At 41.3% G+C, this 22,627-nt stretch overlaps 1 protein-coding gene across 1 annotated transcript in view; it reads right to left on the reverse strand.

Annotated features, from left to right (window-relative positions):
* LOC110923509 (putative Myb family transcription factor At1g14600) overlaps positions 1-20,670 on the reverse strand; it is a 38,140-nt gene extending 17,470 nt beyond the window's left edge. The window contains exons 1-3 of the mRNA XM_035986396.1: positions 20,556-20,670; positions 20,072-20,226; positions 19,239-19,560 (exon numbers count right to left, since the gene is read on the reverse strand). Of these exons, the coding sequence (XP_035842289.1) occupies positions 19,239-19,551 (313 nt within the window). The 5' untranslated portion in view covers positions 19,552-19,560; positions 20,072-20,226; positions 20,556-20,670. The remainder of the gene's footprint in view (positions 1-19,238; positions 19,561-20,071; positions 20,227-20,555) is intronic.
* Between the last annotated feature and the right edge of the window lie 1,957 nt (positions 20,671-22,627).

The raw sequence follows: 22,627 nt of genomic DNA on the forward strand, positions 1-22,627 counted from the left end.
TCACCGATCAGGCAGTGGATCAGAATAAACTGCCTAAGCGTGTCAGCTCTACTGCTACAGTCACTCCTTCAACTACTCCCGCTACCCTCAGTGACAACAAGAGGAAATGGGAGGGGGATTCAAGCAAAGCATCAGTTTCGGTTCAGTCCCAGAATCAGCAGCGAAAGACTGACAACTACCAAAGCCCTAACCAGCAGTCGTCAGGTAGCCACAGGCAGGGTGGATATCGCGGAAATCTTCCAAAATGCAACAACTGCAACAGGCACCACAACGGTCAGTGTACCAAGGGTCGTTGTCAAAGATGCCTCAAGATGGGTCACGAGGCCAAAGACTGTAGAAGCCTTCGTCCTGCGAACCAAAATCAGCAGCAGCCTCACGCTCAGCCTAACCAACAACAGGGCAATAAGGGATGCTACAATTGTGGTGCTGAAGGCCACATCAAGAGACACTGCCCACAGCTCAACAGGAACCAGAACAACAACAACAACCAGGGCAACGGCAACAACCACAACGGAGGAAATAACAACGGCAACGAAGCTCGGGGGCGTGCTTTTGTGCTAGGTCGAGGCGACGCAGTGAACGATCCCAACGTTGTTATGGGTAAGTTTCTCCTCGACAATATTTACGTTACTGTCTTATTTGATTCGGGTGCGGATACAAGCTATATGTCTGTGAAAATGTGTCAACTGCTAAAACGTGCACCAACACTTTTACCCACCAAACATGTAGTAGAGTTAGCTAACGGTAAAAGTCTAGAAGCCACGCACGTAGTTCAGGGTTGTAATCTTATCCTAGCTGGTCAAGCCTTCTCTATTGATCTCATTCCCATAGTTTTGGGTAGTTTCGACGTCGTGATTGGGATGGATTGGTTATCCCAACACCAGGCAGAAATCTTATGCAGTGAGAAGATCATCCGTATTCCACGTTCTGGTCAAGAACCTCTCGAAGTCCAAGGCGACAAGAGTGGTGCTGTGGTTGGCATCATCTCATTCTTGAAAGCTCAGAAGTGCTTACGTAAAGGTCACACAGCCATTTTGGCTCTTGTTTTAGACGCATCAGTAAAGGAAAAGAAATTGGAGGATATACCAGTCGTACGTGACTTCCCTCAGGTGTTTCCTGAAGATTTACCTGGCTTACCGCCTCATCGTCAGGTTGAATTTCAGGTCGAGCTCGCTCCAGGAGCAGCACCCATAGCTCGCGCACCATATCGTCTAGCTCCATCAGAATTGGAAGAATTGTCAAAGCAGCTACAAGAGCTCTTGGAAAAGGGCTTCATTCGTCCAAGCTCTTCGCCTTGGGGAGCTCCAGTGCTTTTCGTGAAAAAGAAAGACGGTACGTTCAGGATGTGTATAGACTACAGGGAACTGAACAAGGTGACGGTGAAGAACCGTTATCCTCTTCCACGCATAGACGACTTATTCGACCAGTTGCAAGGGTCGTGTTACTATTCCAAGATCGACCTACGGTCAGGATATCATCAACTGAGAGTCCGTGAGGAGGACGTCTCCAAGACAGCATTCAGAACTCGCTATGGTCACTATGAGTTCTTGGTTATGCCGTTCGGACTTACGAACGCACCTGCAGTATTTATGGATCTTATGAACAAGGTGTGCAAACCCTATCTCGACAAGTTCGTCATTGTTTTCATCGACGACATTCTGATTTACTCCAAGAGTCAGGAGGAGCACGAGCAGCATCTTCGCCTTATTTTGGAACTCCTTCGAAAGGAACAGCTGTACGCCAAGCTTTCTAAATGCGACTTCTGGCTTCGTGAAGTCCACTTCTTAGGCCACGTGGTAAACAAGGATGGGATCCATGTCGATCCATCCAAGGTAGATTCGATCAGGAACTGGCCTGCACCGCGTACACCGACAGAAATACGCCAATTCTTGGGTTTGGCAGGCTACTACAGACGGTTTATCAAAGACTTTTCAAAGATCGCGCAACCACTTACACTACTGACACAGAAGGGTGTCACCTACCGTTGGGGCAACACGCAGGAAACTGCTTTTCAGTATCTAAAGGATAGGCTTTGCAGCGCACCTATTCTTTCATTGCCAGAGGGCACAGAAGACTTTGTAGTATATTGTGATGCATCCATCCAGGGTCTTGGATGTGTGTTGATGCAACGTGATAAAGTGATAGCCTACGCTTCTCGGCAACTCAAGGTTCACGAACGAAACTACACGACGCACGATTTAGAGCTGGGAGCTGTTGTTTTTGCGCTTAAGATATGGCGACACTACCTGTACGGTACCAGGTGCACGATTTACACCGATCACAGGAGTCTCGAGCATATCCTTAAGCAGAAGGATTTGAACATGCGTCAACGACGATGGGTCGAGCCACTTAACGACTACGAATGTGCCATCAAGTACCATCCAGGCAAAGCCAATGTTGTGGCTGACGCCCTAAGTCGAAAGGACACCTTACCGAAGCGCGTGCGAGCGCTACAGCTTACGATTCAGTCTAGCCTTCCTACACAGATACGAAATACTCAGACAGAAGCACTGAAGCCCGAAAACGTCAAGGACGAAGCCTTACGCGGCTCACGACAACAAATGGAACAAAAGGAAGACGGCGCCTACTATGTAACGGGTCGGATTTGGGTCCCTCTCTATGGCGGTTTACGCGAACTTGTAATGGATGAAGCTCACAAGTCTCGCTACTCGGTACATCCAGGGTCAGATAAAATGTACCACGACATCAGCACTACTTATTGGTGGCCTAGCATGAAGGCCCACATCGCTACGTACGTTGGAAAATGTTTGACCTGTGCGAGAGTCAAGGTTGAATATCAGAAGCCAGCTGGTCTACTTCAGCAGCCTAAGATACCTCAATGGAAATGGGAAGAAATTTCCATGGATTTTGTTACAGGCTTACCTAGATCTCAGCGTGGGAACGATACAATATGGGTCATAGTTGATCGACTCACCAAGTCTGCACACTTCCTGCCGATTAAGGAGACGGACAAGTTCTCCACTCTCGCAGACGTCTATCTTAAAGAAGTTGTTTCGAGGCACGGAGTGCCCACCTCTATTATTTCGGATCGCGATGCACGATTCACGTCAGAGCTATGGCAAGCAATGCATAAATCTTTCGGCTCACGATTGGACATGAGCACAGCATATCATCCTCAGACGGATGGGCAGTCTGAGCGAACGATTCAAACACTTGAAGACATGCTTAGGGCATGCGTTATCGATTTCGGCAACGGCTGGGAAAAGCACCTCCCTTTGGTGGAGTTCTCGTATAATAACAGTTACCATACCAGCATTCAAGCCGCTCCATTCGAGGCATTGTACGGACGTAAATGCCGGTCACCTCTCTGTTGGGCAGAGGTGGGGGATAGTCAGATTACGGGTCCAGAGATTGTAGTGGACGCCACAGAAAAGATAGCACAGATACGGCAACGCATGGCGGCAGCACGCGACCGTCAGAAAGCCTACGCGGACAAGCGTAGAAAGCCTTTGGAATTTCAGGTCGGGGACCGGGTTTTACTAAAAGTTTCACCCTGGAAGGGTGTGGTACGTTTTGGCAAAAGGGGCAAACTGAATCCGCGGTACGTCGGACCATTCGAAATCTTAGAAAAGATTGGCAAGGTAGCCTACAAGTTGAACCTACAAGCTGAACTCGGAGCAGTTCACAATGTCTTTCATGTATCGAACTTAAAGAAGTGCCTATCAGATGAAAACCTCATCATTCCTTTTAAGGAACTCACTATCGACGAGCGGTTGCAGTTCGTCGAGGAACCAATAGAAATCACGGACCGGGATGTGAAGGTCCTCAAACACAAGAGAATCCCTCTTGTCCGAGTTCGTTGGAACTCCAAACGTGGCCCAGAGTACACCTGGGAACGCGAAGACAGGATGACAGAAAAGTACCCCCAGTTATTCGAAACCAATGCAACCACTACTGAGGCTGAAGCTACTACTTCGGAATTTCGGGACGAAATTCCAGATCAACGGGGGAAGGATGTGACACCCCAGGAAAACCAGTGAACGCTATAACTTACCTAGCTTCCTCAGTGAGTGCATACCAAATTTCGGGACGAAATTTCCAATTAGTTGGGGATAATGTGACAACTCGAACTTTAGACTTGCTTTGTGTAACGATACGTGTTTATGTGAACCTTATTTAATTGAATGAATACTTGGTATGTTTGTTTATGTGCATTGTGTGTGTATATATGTCATAAACGGCCCAAAACGCACAACACCCACTTGATTTCACAAACCCACTCGGTCCATACGGTTGGGCTCGAGACTATGAGGTAGCCCAAGTGGGGGTTTCGGCCCACTTTCATTCCATACGTATGTATGCATACACATCCCTTTAGGGTTTAGTTTTTCACAACCTTGCAACCAAGAACACACACACACCAAACGCTCTCTCTCTTGGCCGGAACCAAAACCGAGGCAGCCGAACATCCCACCTCCATTCTTTGAAGTTTCGGACTAACTCTTGTTCATCTCCTGATCCGGTTAGTGTAATATTGTCGGTTTGTATTATTTGATTTTGAGCCATGCATGCTCTATATGATGAATATGATAGTTAGTGCATAAACTGTTAATGTGATATTCTTGTGTGATCTTGTAATCAGTCCATGTATGATTGGGTAGAGTTTATATAAATCAAATAGATTGAAAACATATAACAGATTTATGTTGATGATCCGATTCCTTGTACTGTTGATGATGATAATCGGCTGTATATATGAAGTGATAAATAATCGGCCCGAGTATAACCGGTTAGGTTGCATGCTAGTCCAAGGATATGCTTATGATTTTCGGGGTAGGGTTGTTTGATAACCCGATTGTTGTTGGATGTTATTATGAATATGCATGATTGATGATATGAATGTCCATGATTATAGATTAATTGCTGTTTGATCTGAATTGAGAAACTGATATTTTGTTTGCTAACATTACGGGATTGATAAACTGGAAATATGGAAAGTTGTTACAATGACACGGTTGCGAGTCGAGATCATGTGATCTCGACCAAAGCAGGATAACTCGAGACCATCACACACGCACACAATCAGCACCACTCGAAACTCTGGTTGCGAGTCCGGATTGTGACTCGAGACTGTATGATCTCGAGTGGACCATGACAAACCGAGACCAGCCCGTTGCGACTCGAGACCTGACTCGAGACCACCTAGTCTCGAAGGATATGCATCTGTCGAGATCTCCCTTGTTGCGACTCGAGATCTCTAGTCTCGAGTCGAGACCACGCACGTGCACATAATTGGACTTGTTTACATAGCTGCTAATTGGACTGCTTATGTTAATTGGGCCGACTACTTGGACTCGTTACATGATATGAACTACTGATACGTTTATGTGATTTGCCATGATCATACTTGATACCATACGTGATACAAACGTGCTATATACGAACCTAACTTGCATAAGTAACCATGATAGGACGTGGTTGATCCCTTACTTGTATACTTGAGCATTTTACTGTCTGCCGAGCAAACCCAGGTGAGTTCACACCCCTACTAAGGCATGGGATTCCCGGGTCGTGGGAATGGGATAAAGGTTACTATTGACTAAGAACGTACATATGCTTTCCTAGACTATCACATACCATGATCCTCGGATGTCAGGACGGTTCCGTAGGTTAGGATAACACCTACGTGGTCATATGCCAATTACTGCCTCGGATGTCAGGCACGCACGTAAAACCTACGTGTACGCATTACTTACTTCTATCCTCGGTACAAAGGATACGTACGTAAAACCCATGTACACCCCCGCGTCTCCTATCCTCGGTTGTGAAGGATACGTGCGTAAAACCTACGTACACCCCATACGCGCTACTGTTCTCGGAAGAAGAACAGGGATGATACGAGTAGTTGTTACGAATAGTCTAGTGGTCACATAACATGGGAAGCCCCCACCTATACAACTTACTATCGGCCCAGTAGAGCCACCCGTTACTTACTGTTACGCACTTACTTACTGTGAACTCGCTCAACTAGTTTGTTGATCATTCTGTTACATGCCTTGCAGATCGTTAGGTACATGGAGCTTGCACAAAGAGGAGCCGGTCGTTGTGGACAAGGATCGTATTACTATGTTAGACACCTATGACATTTCAGTATTTTTAACTTGGGTTTACAACAATGCTTCCGCTACTTAAACAATGTTTGGTTTTGAAACATCAATCATGTCATGATGAACTACCTTAACTACTTTTATTATTATTAATTGCTATGTTTGATATGATTGATGGCTTGATCCTGGTCATGTCACGCCTCCAAGCGGTGGTACTCCGCGTGTGGGATTTTGGGGGTGTGACATATAAAACACATCAATTAAGGCATAAAACTAACCCTTTTTAAGTACTAATGTTGGAAAAAGAGTGTTTTTGTCTTCCTTTTGTATTTTCAGGATGAAATGAGCTCAAAATCACAAAAGAAGCAAAAAGACTACTAATTCTACCAAAAATACAAGAAAAGGAACAAAAGTGGACTGCCCGGACCCTCAACGGCACCTCCCAAGGCAAAGAGAAAGAAACAGAGTCTGAACACGCCCCGTGTCCAGCGAACACGGGGGCGTGCCCAGGAAGCAACAGAAAAGACAAACCAGTAGAAGCTTCCATTGCTCACCACGGGGCCGTGTCCAGCGAGCACGGGGGCGTGGTGAAAGTACAGCAGGCGCATTAATTGTAATTCGCAATTACAATTAATGAAGAGAGAGAATGTCAGACGGGCACGGGGCCGTGTCCAGCGGACACGGGGCCGTGTCCAGCGTTCTGTTCAGCCTATAAATAGAGGAGCTTGGTTTCATTCTCTCTCATCCCTTGGCACACCACCTCTCTCACACTTCATCCACCACCCACCACCACCATAACACCATCATCCACCACCATCATCCATTGTCCATCATAGAGTGTGTGAGTCGTCTCGGGATCCAAGATTGATCGTAAGAGTTCTTGACAATCAAGGCCATGTTTGCCTAAGTCTCTTACATCACTTGGTGAAGACAAGTGTTTAGTATAATACTTTTTATTTTTAATCTTTTGCACTTTTTATTTGGTTTTGTATTAATGACTTTAATAACTAGTTACTTATGTTGAAGGTGATCTTTCCTTATCGTTTGTCCGTGGTGTCTTGGCATTATTTTACTGTCTATATAAAATAAAAGATTTTCACCATTCATATCTCCACGGTCTATATGGAGGTATGTTGGCTACCTGGTCGGGGGTTAAGGGAACGGTTTGGTAAAGGTCTTGCCCTTGTTCAGCGTTTAGAGGTCCTGCTTGGGACCTGGGTCAAATTTAGTAGGATCTCCTTCAATGCCCATAGGTATTGGATGGCGGGGATCCAAACTCTTTGACCCCCTCATAAGTTAACTACTATTAATACTATAACCCGGCTATTTAGGACTGTATCCCTGCTGACTCAGACTACTTAGCCGAGGGTAACGTCACCGCCAAAAGCGGGGCCTACCACAATTTGCATTAATAACTTAATTCATTATCTTTCAATAATCCGACCCTTTAGGATTGTATCCTTGCTGACTCAAACTACTGGGTTGAGGGTAACGTCGCCTTCAAAAGAGGGGCCTACTATAATAACTAAGATAATCTCTTAAACAAGTGCAAAAGTGCGAAAATAATCAAAGGTTATACTAATACACGTGTCGGATCCAAGTGATTCATCTTGTCTATCTGTTTTTATTTTATTTTATTTTTCAGCATTTAGTTAGTTTTTACTTTTCTTAGTTTAAAACATTTTCTAACCTTTTTGATTTGATTAGACGTTGAGGATAAACCGGTATTAAAAGCTCTTGTGTCCTTGGACGACCTCGGTATCTTACCAACACTATACTACGTCCACGATGGGTGCACTTGCCCATATGTGTGTTTAGTATTAGTAAATATCGTGTTTTATAAATTTAAAACTTGGCTAAAAGTGTAAAAAGGGCTTAAATACTCATCTAAATTATATACACGCTAGCACGCATCAAGTTTTTGGCGCCATTACCGGGGACACAAGGATTTTAAGAAAGCTTAAAATCGACGGCCTAATCAGTTTTTCAAAACCTTTTCAAAACGCGCGCATTTTTCTGCATTTTAGTTTAGTTTTGCATTTACAGTAGCCTGAACACGGGGCCGTGCTCGCTGAACACGCCCCCGTGCTGCATATTTTAGAGTAGATACCCAGATAAAGAGTCTGACCACGGGGCCGTGTTCACTCAACACGCCCCCGTGCTCAACGAGACCAGTAAAATTAATTAAAACGCCCAGATACAGTCCCTGAACACGGGGCTGTGTTCACTCAACACGGGGCCGTGTCCAGCTTCTGTTTCCGTCTTTATTTTTGTTTTCTGGTCCCGAGACTCAGTTGTGATCTGTTGAGTGATTCTTATGGATCAATACTCAAGAGGTTACAACTACACCTATGATGAGGATGATTATAGGGGTAATTATTGCACTAATTGTTGTAATGCACGCTCGGTCCAATATGATACTCCATGTCAACCATCCAATTCATACAACCGTTATGAGGAGACCAGGTACGAGCCATCAACTTCATACACATCCTATGAAGACCAAAGGTATGAACCTCCTCCCTCATACTCATATTTTGATGAACCAAGGTATGAGCCTTCATACTCATACTTTGAAGATTCGAGATATGAGCCACCACCTTCATACTCTTCTTATGAGGAACCATGGCGTGAACAACCCACCTCATATGAGTACTATGAAGAACAAAGTTTCGACCCTTATCCATCATATACTTACAATGAAGAACAATGGTGTGAACCATCTACTTCATATGAGTATTATGAGGAACCAAGGATCGAGCAACCGGATTCAAGCTTTGAGGATCCGAATTCTTTCAATCTCACCGAAGTAACTAATAGGATAATAGAACAACTTAAAACTATCGAACATTATATAAAAGAATCTCGCGCAAGGGAAGAGGAATCCCGCGTAAGAGAAGAGTTAAAAAACGATAATAACGTAGAGATAGTTGAAAGTGTAAAAATGGAAGAACAAGAAAGTGAAAAACTGACACATGAGTTAAACAACGAAAATGGTGAGTCTGATAATGTTACAATTCAAGAAGAGTCTAATTTTGAAGAAATTAACCTCTTGTCACCTACTTTCGAAAATCATTGTTTAATAACCCCTCATGCTAAGTTTTTAAAAGAGTTAAACACTAATGCTAAAATCAAAGACTTAGTAAGTGTTAATTTAACTAATGATCAAACCTCGCTAATAAAAGAAGATCCTTTTGAAATTAACATTACACCGGTTCCATGTTTCTTTCAAAATTCGTTTATTAGCAATATCACCATTGATAAAGATCTTTGTGTTAACATAATGCCTAACTACATTTTTGAAAAATTAAGTGTTAGTGATTTTACTCCACTTCAAATACCCATTTTTCTATCCAATCGGGAAGTAATGAAATCAATCGGTGTAGTTGAAGATGTTTTGGTTCAAACAAATCAAATGGTAATCCCAACCGACTTCATCATCTTAGATGATGCCCCCCTAGTCTTGGGAAAACCTTTTGTACAAACTCATAAAGCTTTGAAAACCGGAAATTCAACAATCTACCTCTTCAATTAGGGGCATTCAAAAGGAGCATAGATCTTGAGCGCTCAATGAAATATCCTTTTGGCAACAATGACCCCCTAATTGAAGATGAAGCTGAACCACCCGATACAACCAACGAAGAAGACCACTTTGTCGAGGAAGAGATAGCCATAGAACAAACCTTTAAGGTTCTTGATTTAGATGAGCCACAAAATAAGGTGTCTCCTAAAGACCCACCCATTGAGCTCAAGGAACTTCCTAAAGGTTTGGAATATGCTTTTCTAGGCAAAGATGGTAGTTTACCTGTAATTATTTCGCCTAAATTAAGTAGTATAGAAAAAGAGAAATTAGTTAACCTACTTAAAAAACACAAAAATGCGATCGCTTGGAAGCTTGTAGATATTAACAGAATAAGCCCTTCCATGTGCACACACAAAATTTTAATGAATGATGACTACAAAACGGTAATTCAACCGCAACGAAGAGTGAACCCCAATGTTCAAGAAGTGGTTAAGAATGAAGTCATCAAACTACTCGACGCCGGACTAATCTACCCTATCTCCGATAGCCCGTGGGTGAGTCCCGTCCAAGTAGTCCCAAAGAAAGGAGGTATGACGGTGATAACTAACGAGAAAAATGAATTAATACCAACAAGAACCGTCACAGGATGGAGAGTCTGTATAGATTATAGGAGATTAAATGAAGCAACTAGGAAAGACCACTTTCCTTTACCCTTCATTGATCAAATGTTAGAAAGATTATCCGGTCATAAATTCTATTGTTTCTTAGATGGTTTTTCAGGTTACTTTCAAATACCGATAGCACCGGAAGACCAAGAGAAAACAACTTTCACATGTCCCTACGGAACTTTTGCATATCGACGCATGCCATTCGGTCTATGTAATGCACCTGCAACATTCCAACGTTGTATGGTCGCCATTTTCCATGATATGATCGAAAAGACAATGGAGGTCTTCATGGATGACTTTTCCATCTTTGGAGACTCATATGACCAATGCCTCGATAATCTTGAACGAATGCTATCCCGATGTGAGGAAACTAACCTTGCCCTTAACTGGGAAAAATGCCATTTCATGGTAACAGAGGGAATAGTACTCGGTCACAAAATCTCAAGCGAAGGAATGGAAGTTGATCGAGCAAAAATAGAGACTATTTCTCGATTACCTCCTCCATCCTCCGTACGAGCAATCAGAAGTTTCCTAGGGCATGCCGGATTCTATAGAAGGTTTATCAAGGACTTTTCAAAAATTTCAAGACCTCTAACAAAATTGCTTGAAAAAGATGCACCCTTCATCTTTGACAAGGAATGCAATCAAGCATTTCTAACCCTCAAGGAAATGCTAGTCAATGCACCTATCATGATAGCGCCAGATTGGAAATTTCCTTTCGAAATCATGTGCGATGCAAGCGACTTTGCTGTTGGAGCAGTCTTGGGACAAAGAAAAGAAAAACATTTCCACCCAATTTATTATGCTAGTAAAACTCTTAATGATGCGCAAGAAAATTATACAACTACGGAAAAAGAATTACTAGCGGTGGTATTTGCTTTTGATAAATTTCGTTCTTACCTTGTTCTTTCTAAAACAGTAGTTTATACAGACCATGCAGCCATCAGGTACCTTTTCAAGAAGCAGGACGCAAAACCCCGTTTGATAAGATGGATTCTACTCCTCCAGGAATTCGACATTGAAATCAAGGACAAAAGAGGAGCAGAAAACACTGCTGCAGATCATCTCTCACGCTTAGAAGACCCAGCTTTGGAGACAACCAGGGACGAGCAAATCAACGAGAAATTTCCCACGGAGTCCCTGGAAATGATGGAAAGTAGACAAGAACCATGGTATGCCGACTACGCTAATTTCTTAGCTAGCGGAATAGTCACCAAAGGATGGCCACATCATCAAAGAAAAAAATTCTTTGCTGATGTAAAGCATTACTTTTGGGAAGATCCCTATCTTTTCAAAATGTGTGCCGACCAGCTCATCCGAAGGTGTGTCCATGGTAATGAAGCGCGAAGAATACTCCGTCATTGTCATGAAGGTCCATACGGAGGACATCATGGTGCCGCAAGTACCGCACGAAAGGTATTTGACTCGGGATTTTACTGGCCAACCATTTACAAGGATGCACAAAACCTTGTAAAGACATGTGATGCCTGCCAGAGATCAGGTAATATTTCTTCCAAAAACGAAATGCCTCAAAATGGCATTCTCGTCTGTGAAATCTTTGATGTGTGGGGACTCGATTTCATGGGACCTTTCCCACCTTCAAAGGGAAACAAATATATACTTGTGGTGGTCGATTACTTGTCTAAATGGGCAGAGGCCGAGGCTCTTCCAACAAATGATGGAAGAGTAGTAATAAAATTTCTGAAAAAGTTGTTCTCTCGTTTCGGGACACCAAAGGCTTTAATAAGTGATAGAGGTACCCATTTTTGTAATCATCAACTCGAAAAAATATTAACAAGGTATGGGGTCTATCACCGGGTCTCAACGGCATATCATCCTCAAACAAATGGGCAAGCCGAAGTGACTAATCGAGGTTTAAAACGAATACTTGAAAAAACCGTAGGAATAAATAAAAAAGAATGGGCCGACAAGTTAGACGACGCTTTATGGGCTTTTCGAACTGCTTATAAAACCACTATAGGCACAACCCCATATAAATTAGTCTATGGAAAAAGTTGTCACTTGCCAGTAGAAATAGCTCACAAAGCCTACTGGGCAATAAAAAACGTAAACTTAGATTTAGAAGTTGCCGGTAAAAATCGATTTTGTCAAATAAACGAATTAGACGAACTTAGGAATTATGCGTATTCTAACTCCGAAATTTATAAAGAAAGAATGAAAAATTTGCATGATAAATATATTAAATCTAATGAATTTCGGGTTGGAGACCAAGTTCTATTGTTCAATTCAAGACTTCGATTATTTCCCGGTAAGCTAAAATCTAGGTGGTCAGGACCTTTTTCCGTTACCCATGTTTTTCCACACGGTGCTGTAGAAATTAAAACTCGAAATGGGACACCATTTAAAGTCAATGGCCAACGGCTGAAACTCTACCGAGGATCCATTGAGGATGAGGAAGAGGAGATCTCACTTCAGACGGTTAACGAATAAACTCGTACCCGACATGTTACAGGTAAGTGTACGTTCAAAACCGGTAAATCATCTAACCATTTTTCGGAAATAAGGGGCATGCACACGAGCACAAAAAAAAAAAAAATTCAAAAACTTCGCCCGGCACGGGGCCGTGTCCGCTGGACACGGGGCCGTGTCGAGGCGACTGTCGGGATAAAACCCTCTTTTCCTATCAGTTACACCATTCCACACGCCCCGTTTCACCGAAAACTCTCTGGTTAGAGGCGATTTTCTGCGGATTTTCAACGTCACCACCGAATCTAACAACGTCAAGGTATGATTCTAACCTTCTTAGTAGTTAGATTAGTTACTTGCATGTAGTTAAAACATCAAAAATTGGGGAAAAATCTAGGGTTCTTCATGTTCATCCGGATCGAACTCAAAATTTTTGATGAAAATTGTTAGTAGTAGTTTAGACTAGAGTAGTAGAAAGTAACTAGACATGTATTGTTGATAGATTTGTCCGATTTCCAACTAAAAACCCAAACCCTCGTTCTTAACCCGAAAAACACGAAATTGAAAGGGTAAACGGTTTGTTTTGGGAAAAATGACACTTAGGGTTTCTTTTTCGGGGGAAACCGCTGCTATTAGGCTAAAAATTTTCAGGTTTTCGAAACCGGGACGAAAAATGAAATTTTTGTGTTACAGACGCCTGGACACGGGGCCGTGTCCGCTGAACACGGGGCCGTGTCCAGCTCACTGTTTGCAGTTTCACTCCGATTTTCCTTGTTTCGTACTAACTTTTGATGTATTCTTTTCAGATGTCTAAATTCACACGGTTTAACGCAAACGAACTGGACGCTAGGGCACGCTACGAGGTCCTACAAACAAGACCGGAAGAGTACCCAAGGCGGGCATGTACTGATTTGCTAACCATGGTGAACCAACTGGACCGCTTCAACAACATTGTGAGGGGTCCACTGCACGTCGCATTGACTGCCCGACTTCGGTCGGTCCATCAATGCACGATGGAGTTCTATAGCACCTTCATTTTCAACTCAAGATGCGAACCGTTTGACCACGAGGCGGTTGAATTTCGATGTGGAGGGACCACCTATAGAAACTCCATGGCGCAGTTTGGAGCCATCATAGGGCTATACAGAGATGAAGAAGCGGGGAATGAAGAGAATACCGGGGGATTACGAGACTTGGATGCAACTGAACGCCAAGCCGCATGGGCTCAAATAGGTGATGGAATCTACAACCCGAGCAGCACAAAAAGCACCAAACTGAGGGACCCGTTATACCGCTACATCCACAGGCTCCTCACGTACTCGCTGAACCAACGCCATGACAGTAGTGGCGTTGTTGGGTTGAAAGATTTGGTTGTCCTTCACTGCATCCACAACCAGAAGCCCCTCGATGTTCCTTACTTCCTACTGCGAAACATGCACTTGAACCGCCTTGCCTCTGCTCCTACACCAATCTTCTTCGGGGGATGGGTGTACCGTCTTTTCAAGCACTTCACGAATATCCCAAGGTCCTTCGAAAGGAGTCCATGGTCGGGACGGGTCGATTATCATATTTGCCGAGCCATGAACTTGCTTTATGAAGCGGAGGACGGGACGGTGAGCTTTCAGAGGACGCAAGGCTACGCATGGAACCCGCAGGAGGCTCTAGTTCTTCATGCACCACCTCCACATTTTCAATACCCACCCCAAGGCGATCCGGGTCAATCCTCCTCTCAAGGAGCCGGTTTTCCTAATTTTCAAAGTTTACACGATCTTTTGCAGGAAAACCTTATGTGCACCAGGAACACCTACAACCTCGCCAACAACACATACCACCGGGTTGGAGCTATCGAGCGCAGCGTCAACGATATACAAGATGATATCGGTAGCATCCGGGAGTACATGGCGAGGCAGGGGGGCGGAGGTGATGGTAGTGATGAAGACATGGAGTAGGAGGCTGGGAGGAACAAGGGGCTGGCTGGTGATGAGCCCACAGGTTTGAATGCCCTTCTTATCTATCAAACAATTCATGGCCTGCGTGCCATTTGTCGAACAATTTACTTTCCCGAACTACTTTTTATCTTTATTTTGTTTTTACTTTATGTTTGGATAATGCTTGACAATGGTAAATTAGGATGGTTTGTGCTTGGTTGGTTGGTATTGAATGATTAAACAGGTGCAATGCAAGGGTTCGAGTGCTAGACATTAGCACTTGCAGCCCTAGGATGCAGAAAACCGGGAGAAAACCTTATTTTTCAGGCTAACAGACCGTCCACACGGGGACGTGTCCAGTCGACACGCCCCCGTGTCCATCTCCCAGTTCTGCTGTTTGGCTACTGACCTGCAATTCTTTGCCCGACACGTGGCCGTGTTCATCCAACACGCCCCCGTGTTCAACTTCTGTAAGTTTTCGTTACTGGCAGTTCACCACGGGGCCGTGTCCAACGGACACGGGGCCGTGTCCAGACTGCTAGTAACACAACCCTTTGTTTTTAACACACTTTTATACATTCTAATCAACCAAAAACTTTATTTTTGGACACATTGAGGACAATGTGTAATTTAAGTGTGGGGGGGATGCTAAAACCTTGAAATTTTGCAAAATCCTAAACACAAGCCTTACACAAAACTCTATTGGAACCGCTAAACACCCCAAATTTTTTTTCAAAAACATTTTCACATTTTTTATTTTTTTACTTGTTTTAGTTTAAGTTGGGAATATCAAGTTCTAAAAAGGTTATATTTTTACAAGTTTACAACCGATAGCGTCGTGATAAAAAGAACTAACATAAGAAAATTATGAAACGGTATAACAAGTCTAGTTAAAAATTCGATTATATATGCTTGGTCACATTAAAAACCCATTCCCACAAAAGTGAGTTTTGAGCCTTTATTGAGCATAAAAAAAATACACATATTTAGATTAAATGCTCATTTTTCGTTTCTTGTGTGAATAGCCGCTCGGTTTTTACAGATCTAGAACTTGCCACGACGATACATTCCCGGTCCTTACCAACTTAAACCCAAGTAAGTAAATGATGGAGGCATTAGGACTAACTATTTTTCTTTCAAAACCATTATTTTTCATTTTTTTTTACCTACCCAAAATCCCCCTAGAAAACCCCTTTGAGCCTAAACCTTTCATTTCATTACCCCAAAAAAAAAAAAAAAACCTTTTTACCCACCAAAAACCTTTTTCATTTTTTTTCACCTTTTATTTTAGTAACAAGCTCGGTTTTTCGTCAACTTGCCCTTTCATGTGACATCAAAAAAAAATATATATATATATATATATATATATATATATATATATATATGAAGTCAAAAACAAACAAAAGCTACAAAAGCTTGTTTGGAGAAATACTTCAAAAATAATAAGTCACTAAAAACAAGGTATTTTACGAAAACCGACACTTGCTACGATTTTCGCCCTTTTTACTAACCACTAACCAACCACCCACCTTTAAACCCAAGCCTTCACCCCAAAAGTCCTCTTGATATTTACAAAGTTAAAAAGTTAAAAAGGAGGAGGATTGATTGCTTGGCAAGCCTATGGAAGACGTAAGTTCCGTGCCGCTCTCGAGTGATTCACTAAAATATACACCTTCGGCCGAGTGTTGAGTGATCTCCCGTGAGGTATGTGAACTTGTATATAAATGGAATTTTATAAGGCATGTTATGCCCGATTAAGTAATTTGTCTTATGAAACGTTCAAAAATAAATCATGACGAATAGGACTGTAAATAAATAAAAATAAAACCTATAAAAACCTTGGATTCCCGACACTCTAGGACAAGCTAAAAAAAAACTTCTCTTCTACCTATTCCATTTGGGAGTGTAAGCCACATTTAAAGAGTTTTGCTTGAGGACAAGCAAAAGTTCAAGTGTGGGGGTATTTGATGTGTGTAAAATGCAACATATAAAACACATCAATTAAGGCATAAAACTAACCCTTTTTAAGTACTAATGTTGGAAAAAGAGTGTTTTTGTCTTCCTTTTGTATTTTCAGGATGAAATGAGCTCAAAATCACAAAAGAAGCAAAAAGACTACTAATTCTACCAAAAATACAAGAAAAGAAACAAAAGTGGACTGCCCGGACCCTCAACGGCACCTCCCAATGCAAAGAGAAAGAAACAGAGTCTGAACACGCCCCGTGTCCAGCGAACACGGGGGCGTGCCCAGGAAGCAGCAGAAAAGACAAACCAGTAGAAGCTTCCATTGCTCACCACGGGGCCGTGTCCAGCGAGCACGGGGGCGTGGTGAAAGTACAGCAGGCGCATTAATTGTAATTCGCAATTACAATTAATGAAGAGAGAGAATGTCAGACGGGCACGGGGCCGTGTCCAGCGGACACGGGGCCGTGTCCAGCGTTCTGTTCAGCCTATAAATAGAGGAGCTTGGTTTCATTCTCTCTCATCCCTTGGCACACCACCTCTCTCACACTTCATCCACCACCCACCACCACCATAACACCATCATCCACCACCATCATCCATTGTCCATCATAGAGTGTGTGAGTCGTCTCGGGATCCAAGATTGATCGTAAGAGTTCTTGACAATCAAGGCCATGTTTGCCTAAGTCTCTTACATCACTTGGTGAAGACAAGTGTTTAGTATAATACTTTTTATTTTTAATCTTTTGCACTTTTTATTTGGTTTTGTATTAATGACTTTAATAACTAGTTAATTATGTTGAAGGTGATCTTTCCTTATCGTTTGTTCGTGGTGTCTTGGCATTATTTTACTGTCTATATAAAATAAAAGATTTTCACCATTCATATCTCCACGGTCTATATGGAGGTATGTTGGCTACCTGGTCGGGGGTTAAGGGAACGGTTTGGTAAAGGTCTTGCCCTTGTTCAGCGTTTAGAGGTCCTGCTTGGGACCTGGGTCAAATTTAGTAGGATCTCCTTCAATGCCCATAGGTATTGGATGGCGGGGATCCAAACTCTTTGACCCCCTCATAAGTTAACTACTATTAATACTATAACCCGGCTATTTAGGACTGTATCCCTGCTGACTCAGACTACTTAGCCGAGGGTAACGTCACCGCCAAAAGCGGGGCCTACCACAATTTGCATTAATAACTTAATTCATTATCTTTCAATAATCCGACCCTTTAGGATTGTATCCTTGCTGACTCAAACTACTGGGTTGAGGGTAACGTCGCCTTCAAAAGAGGGGCCTACTACAATAACTAAGATAATCTCTTAAACAAGTGCAAAAGTGCGAAAATAATCAAAGGTTATACTAATACACGTGTCGGATCCAAGTGATTCATCTTGTCTATCTGTTTTTATTTTATTTTTCAGCATTTAGTTAGTTTTTACTTTTCTTAGTTTAAAACATTTTCTAACCTTTTTGATTTGATTAGACGTTGAGGATAAACCGGTATTAAAAGCTCTTGTGTCCTTGGACGACCTCGGTATCTTACCAACACTATACTACGTCCACGATGGGTGCACTTGCCCATATGTGTGTTTAGTGTTAGTAAATATCGTGTTTTATAAATTTAAAACTTGGCTAAAAGTGTAAAAAGGGCTTAAATACTCATCTAAATTATATACACGCTAGCACGCATCAAGTCTTGTCATTGTTCAGTGTATAGATCCTGCAAAGGACCTGGGTCAAATTTAGTAGGACCTCCTTCAATACCCAACGGTATTAGATGGCGGGGGTCCAAACTCTTTGACCCCCTCATAAGTTAAACTACTATTAAAACTTTAACCCGGCTACTTAGGACTGTATCCTTGCTGACTCAGACTACTTAGCCGAGGGTAACGTCGCCTTCAAAAGAGGGGCCTACCACATTATGCATTAATAACTTAATTAATTATCTTTCAATAATCTGACCCTTTAGGATTGTATCCTTGCTGACTTAAACTACTGGGTTGAGGGTAACGTCACCTTCAAAAGAGGGGCCTACTACAATAACTAAGATAATCTCTTAAACAAGTGCAAAAGTGCGAAAATAATCAAAGGTTACACTACACACGAGTCGGATCCAAGTGATTCATCTTGTGTATTTGTTTTTATTTTTATTTTACTTTTCAGCATTTTAGTTAGTTTTATTTTTTTAGTTTAAAACCATGTTCTAACTTTTTGATTTGATTAGACATTGAGGATAAACCGGTACTAAAAGCTCTTGTGTCCTTGGACGACCTCGGTATCTTACCAACACTATTCTACGTCCACGATGGATGCACTTGCCCATATGTGTGTTTAGTGTTAGTAAATATCGTGTTTATAAATTTAAAACTTGGCTAAAAGTGTAAAATGAGCTTAAAATATACACCTAAAATATAACACACTTCACGCACATCATGCCACTAGCGGAACCACCCGATCATATCCATCTCCACTAGGCAAGAATGCCTATACACCAATTAAGGAAGAAACCCAAAAATCTGAGAAAAAACCCCCTTGTGGGAATCGAACCCATGACCTATTGATCATAATAAGTCTTATCCCACCACCAAAATGCCACTAGGCTATAAAGAGAAAACTATTAATTGATTAAATCGATAAATATACTGAACAGTTTAGACAACTTACTATCTTGTCCACCAAGCCTTTCAATAGCATTAACAAAGGCGTGATGGAGTTCACAAGTCCAACGAAGTCTTGGCATTTTGGAGCGTACATATCGCCTAACCGGACCTTTTATATTCATTGATGAACTTCCTGCAGCTTCGGCCTTCTTGTCATGCTCAAGTGATGAGCCATTGCCTTCCCGGCTGTTTGCTTCTTCATTTAAGTCAAAAGATGTGACATGCTTATTTAACGAAGAAATAGATGATGTGTTTTCTCCATGTTGATCTAAACTAATTTCCTCCTTACTCCCTAGCATATCCAAATCTTCTGACATGGTTCACTTCTGCAAGTATATAGAATTAAAACATTGTTGTTTAAAATCTGTAATTGTCCAGAATTATTAGTAGTTAAGGAAAAAATACGGGTACAATGTAAAAACTACGGGTACAATGAAGCAGAATGAATGGATCAACTAACTATTATTGTAGAGGACTAACTATTAATTAAACTAAATGCAAGGACACATGCAGGAAAATGTAAATATATAAACAACTTCTATAGCTATTATCACACATGTATATAGGAATTAGATCTATATGTGATCTTTATTTTAAAATTATAGGACTACCCTACCATGAATAGCCTACTTAGTTAAGTAGTTAATAGTTTAATACCATATTTACAGTCTTTTATCTACTTCCATAAACTTCTTTGCAACTCCTCTTTTTTTATATTCCAAATTTAAACTCAGTGGTTTTATGCAGTTGGGCTTGGAATTGATTAAAATTATATATGACGTTTATAAAGACTGATCAAAACATGCTATATGTAGGGAATATAATACATCAACTTACGTCTGTCTTTAATGGTGCTGGAACCCTAGTTCCTTTTTCCAAAAAAAAAAAAAAATCTCCTTCATTAACTTCTTCCAATTTTCGGTTTGATCGGTATGATGAATTATTCCAAAAGATGAAGCAACATCTAAACAGTTGAATCCAAGTCAGCTAACCTAAAATGAAAGAAACTTTATTTTGAGAAGTTGTATTTTTTAAGGAAAAAAAGACATACATAACAAAAGTGAGAAAGGTGAGAAGCATGTATGTTTAATTCAAATTTTTAAAAAAATATATAGATGCTAAGCATCAGAACACAGGTGGTTAAGAAACCTGAAGAACAAATATATAATATATGTACATAAATACTATAAACACCAGGCTGAGAACACGAACTCGATCATATATATAAACCCTAAGGCACAGCAAGTTTTTTTCTCATTCCTACTTTTTATGGGCAGCAGTTTGAGAGTGCTGATCAACCCTAGCTTCTTTTATAAAATACCTTCATGAGTGCTTCTGACCACTTTACAGAAATGAATCAAACACATACGTTATTGAAGCTCATCACGCTAGAGAGAGAGAGGAGAGAGAGAGAGAGAGATTTGTTTTTCTGTGGATGTTGGGAAGCTTTCCTTTAATTTAGAAATAGAATAAAATCATCATTTTGTCAAACCAATTATAGATGCATATTAATATTCCCTGAAGACTTTTGTTTCTTGAGGCTTTCATTCTTCTTTAAAACTCAATAAAAGGCTTTGTCGGACGCTCCACTTGCATGATCGATGACAAATTATAACTCGGTTAAATTTCATTATATGACCGATGAGTGAAGTTTATTCTTATAAAATGAACTATCATGTGACTCCAATAAACCCCTTTTGTTCTTCTCTACCTGCCTTTGACAGTTGTCTTACAATAAAATCAAATCTCTTTCTATACCATCTGATTAACTTTACAATAGTTTGACCTTTGTTACATACTCTATTAGTAACTAGTGTCTAACCCACCTGTTGCAGGTGCGTAGGTTGTAAAACCATGTCAAGTAGTAAGTAAACGACGAGCGAAACCGGAAAAAATGGCAAAACAAAACCGTGAATTTTTACCGTCACATGATGTAGACAAACGCAAAGTTATTACGCAACCTGTTGTAAACGTAAAAAAAACTCGAATTTATACAAAGAAAGCTTTAACATGGATCACAAAAGTGGCAAAATTTGAGTGGCCAAAAGTAAGAATATATAAACCCAAGGGACTGAAAGTAAATAACAAACACTTGACTGCAAAACAAATACTATAAACCCCTAATAGTGACTTTCTCCCACGCTTCGCGATGGAAATTTAGTTGATATATGTTTGGTTCGTTGTGGTACCAGCACTTGCTATAGTAAAATCGTATCGCTACCATACCGTATCAAACTAAACAACATCGGTGCGGTATGTATTAATTTTATGATTCTTGTTTGATAACAGAGATCGTGTCGTTGGGGTGGGGTGGGGGTGGGTGTTTAGGTTTTGGGTGGTGGTGTAGTGGGTTTAGGTTTTAGGTTCTTGCACACTTGTAACTCTATAATGTCTTCTTACACTTCTTATTTTTAAGAGCTTTTGTAGAATAACTTAACTCATACAAAACACATAAGAACTTTGAGATGAACTATGGTATTTAAATAATCCAAGATCCCAAGTGCTAAAGGCTGAACCAAATCCAACAAAGAAACAGAATTCAAAATAGTTATTAGAGCATACCTGATAAAGAAAAAAATATTTGAAGGTAGCATGCTAACTATCGGAACTGTGATATACAGACTTTTTTATAGGTGTTACTATTAAAAAATATACGGTTTCACAGGAATCACAGATACATATTTTTTTTTCTTCTACTAGTGTCATATTAGATAGACCGCCGTGCATAAAATCATTTAACGATACAATCTAATATGAATAGTACTTGAAAGACACAATTGTAACTTGCAAATCGGGACCACTTGCATATAAGTCAAACCGATATCATGCAATTTCTTCTGCATTGTACCTAAAACAAAGACTTTCTTACCATTTCAATAAATCCTAAAGCACGTCCCTTTGCTTTCATTCTCCTACGAGTTATATTCACGCCGTGTCAGCATTTGATCTTATGATTATTGGACAATGACAATATTTCTCAAGAACTTGGTCATTAATTATGTGCCTTCTACATTTAAAACAATAACTTCAAATTTTTTGGGGGAAATGGACTGTATCACCCTCAACTATGCAAAATTGGCCAATATCACGCTCAACTTTCAAGTTGGCTCCCACCACCCTCTACTCGACAAGTTGGTGTCACTGTCACCCCTTCGTTAAAAAAACACTAACTGAGTTAGTATTTTAAGCCTATGTGGCATTTAAATGATGAGTTGGAAGCACACGTGGACAGAAACTTGATGTATCAGAGGTTTAACATCAATTCAACCATTTAACCCTAATTCCCAAACAAACTCATCTTCTCCCCCATCAAATTGGTGACGAAGATCAATTGCAGGTAGAGGGTCATCGCCGTTCTTGCCCTAATACCTCCTCCCCAGAGCCGATCTTGCC

Source organism: Helianthus annuus, chromosome 17 (genome assembly GCF_002127325.2).
Source record: "Helianthus annuus cultivar XRQ/B chromosome 17, HanXRQr2.0-SUNRISE, whole genome shotgun sequence".
In the NCBI taxonomy this organism is placed as follows: Eukaryota; Viridiplantae; Streptophyta; class Magnoliopsida; order Asterales; family Asteraceae; genus Helianthus; species Helianthus annuus.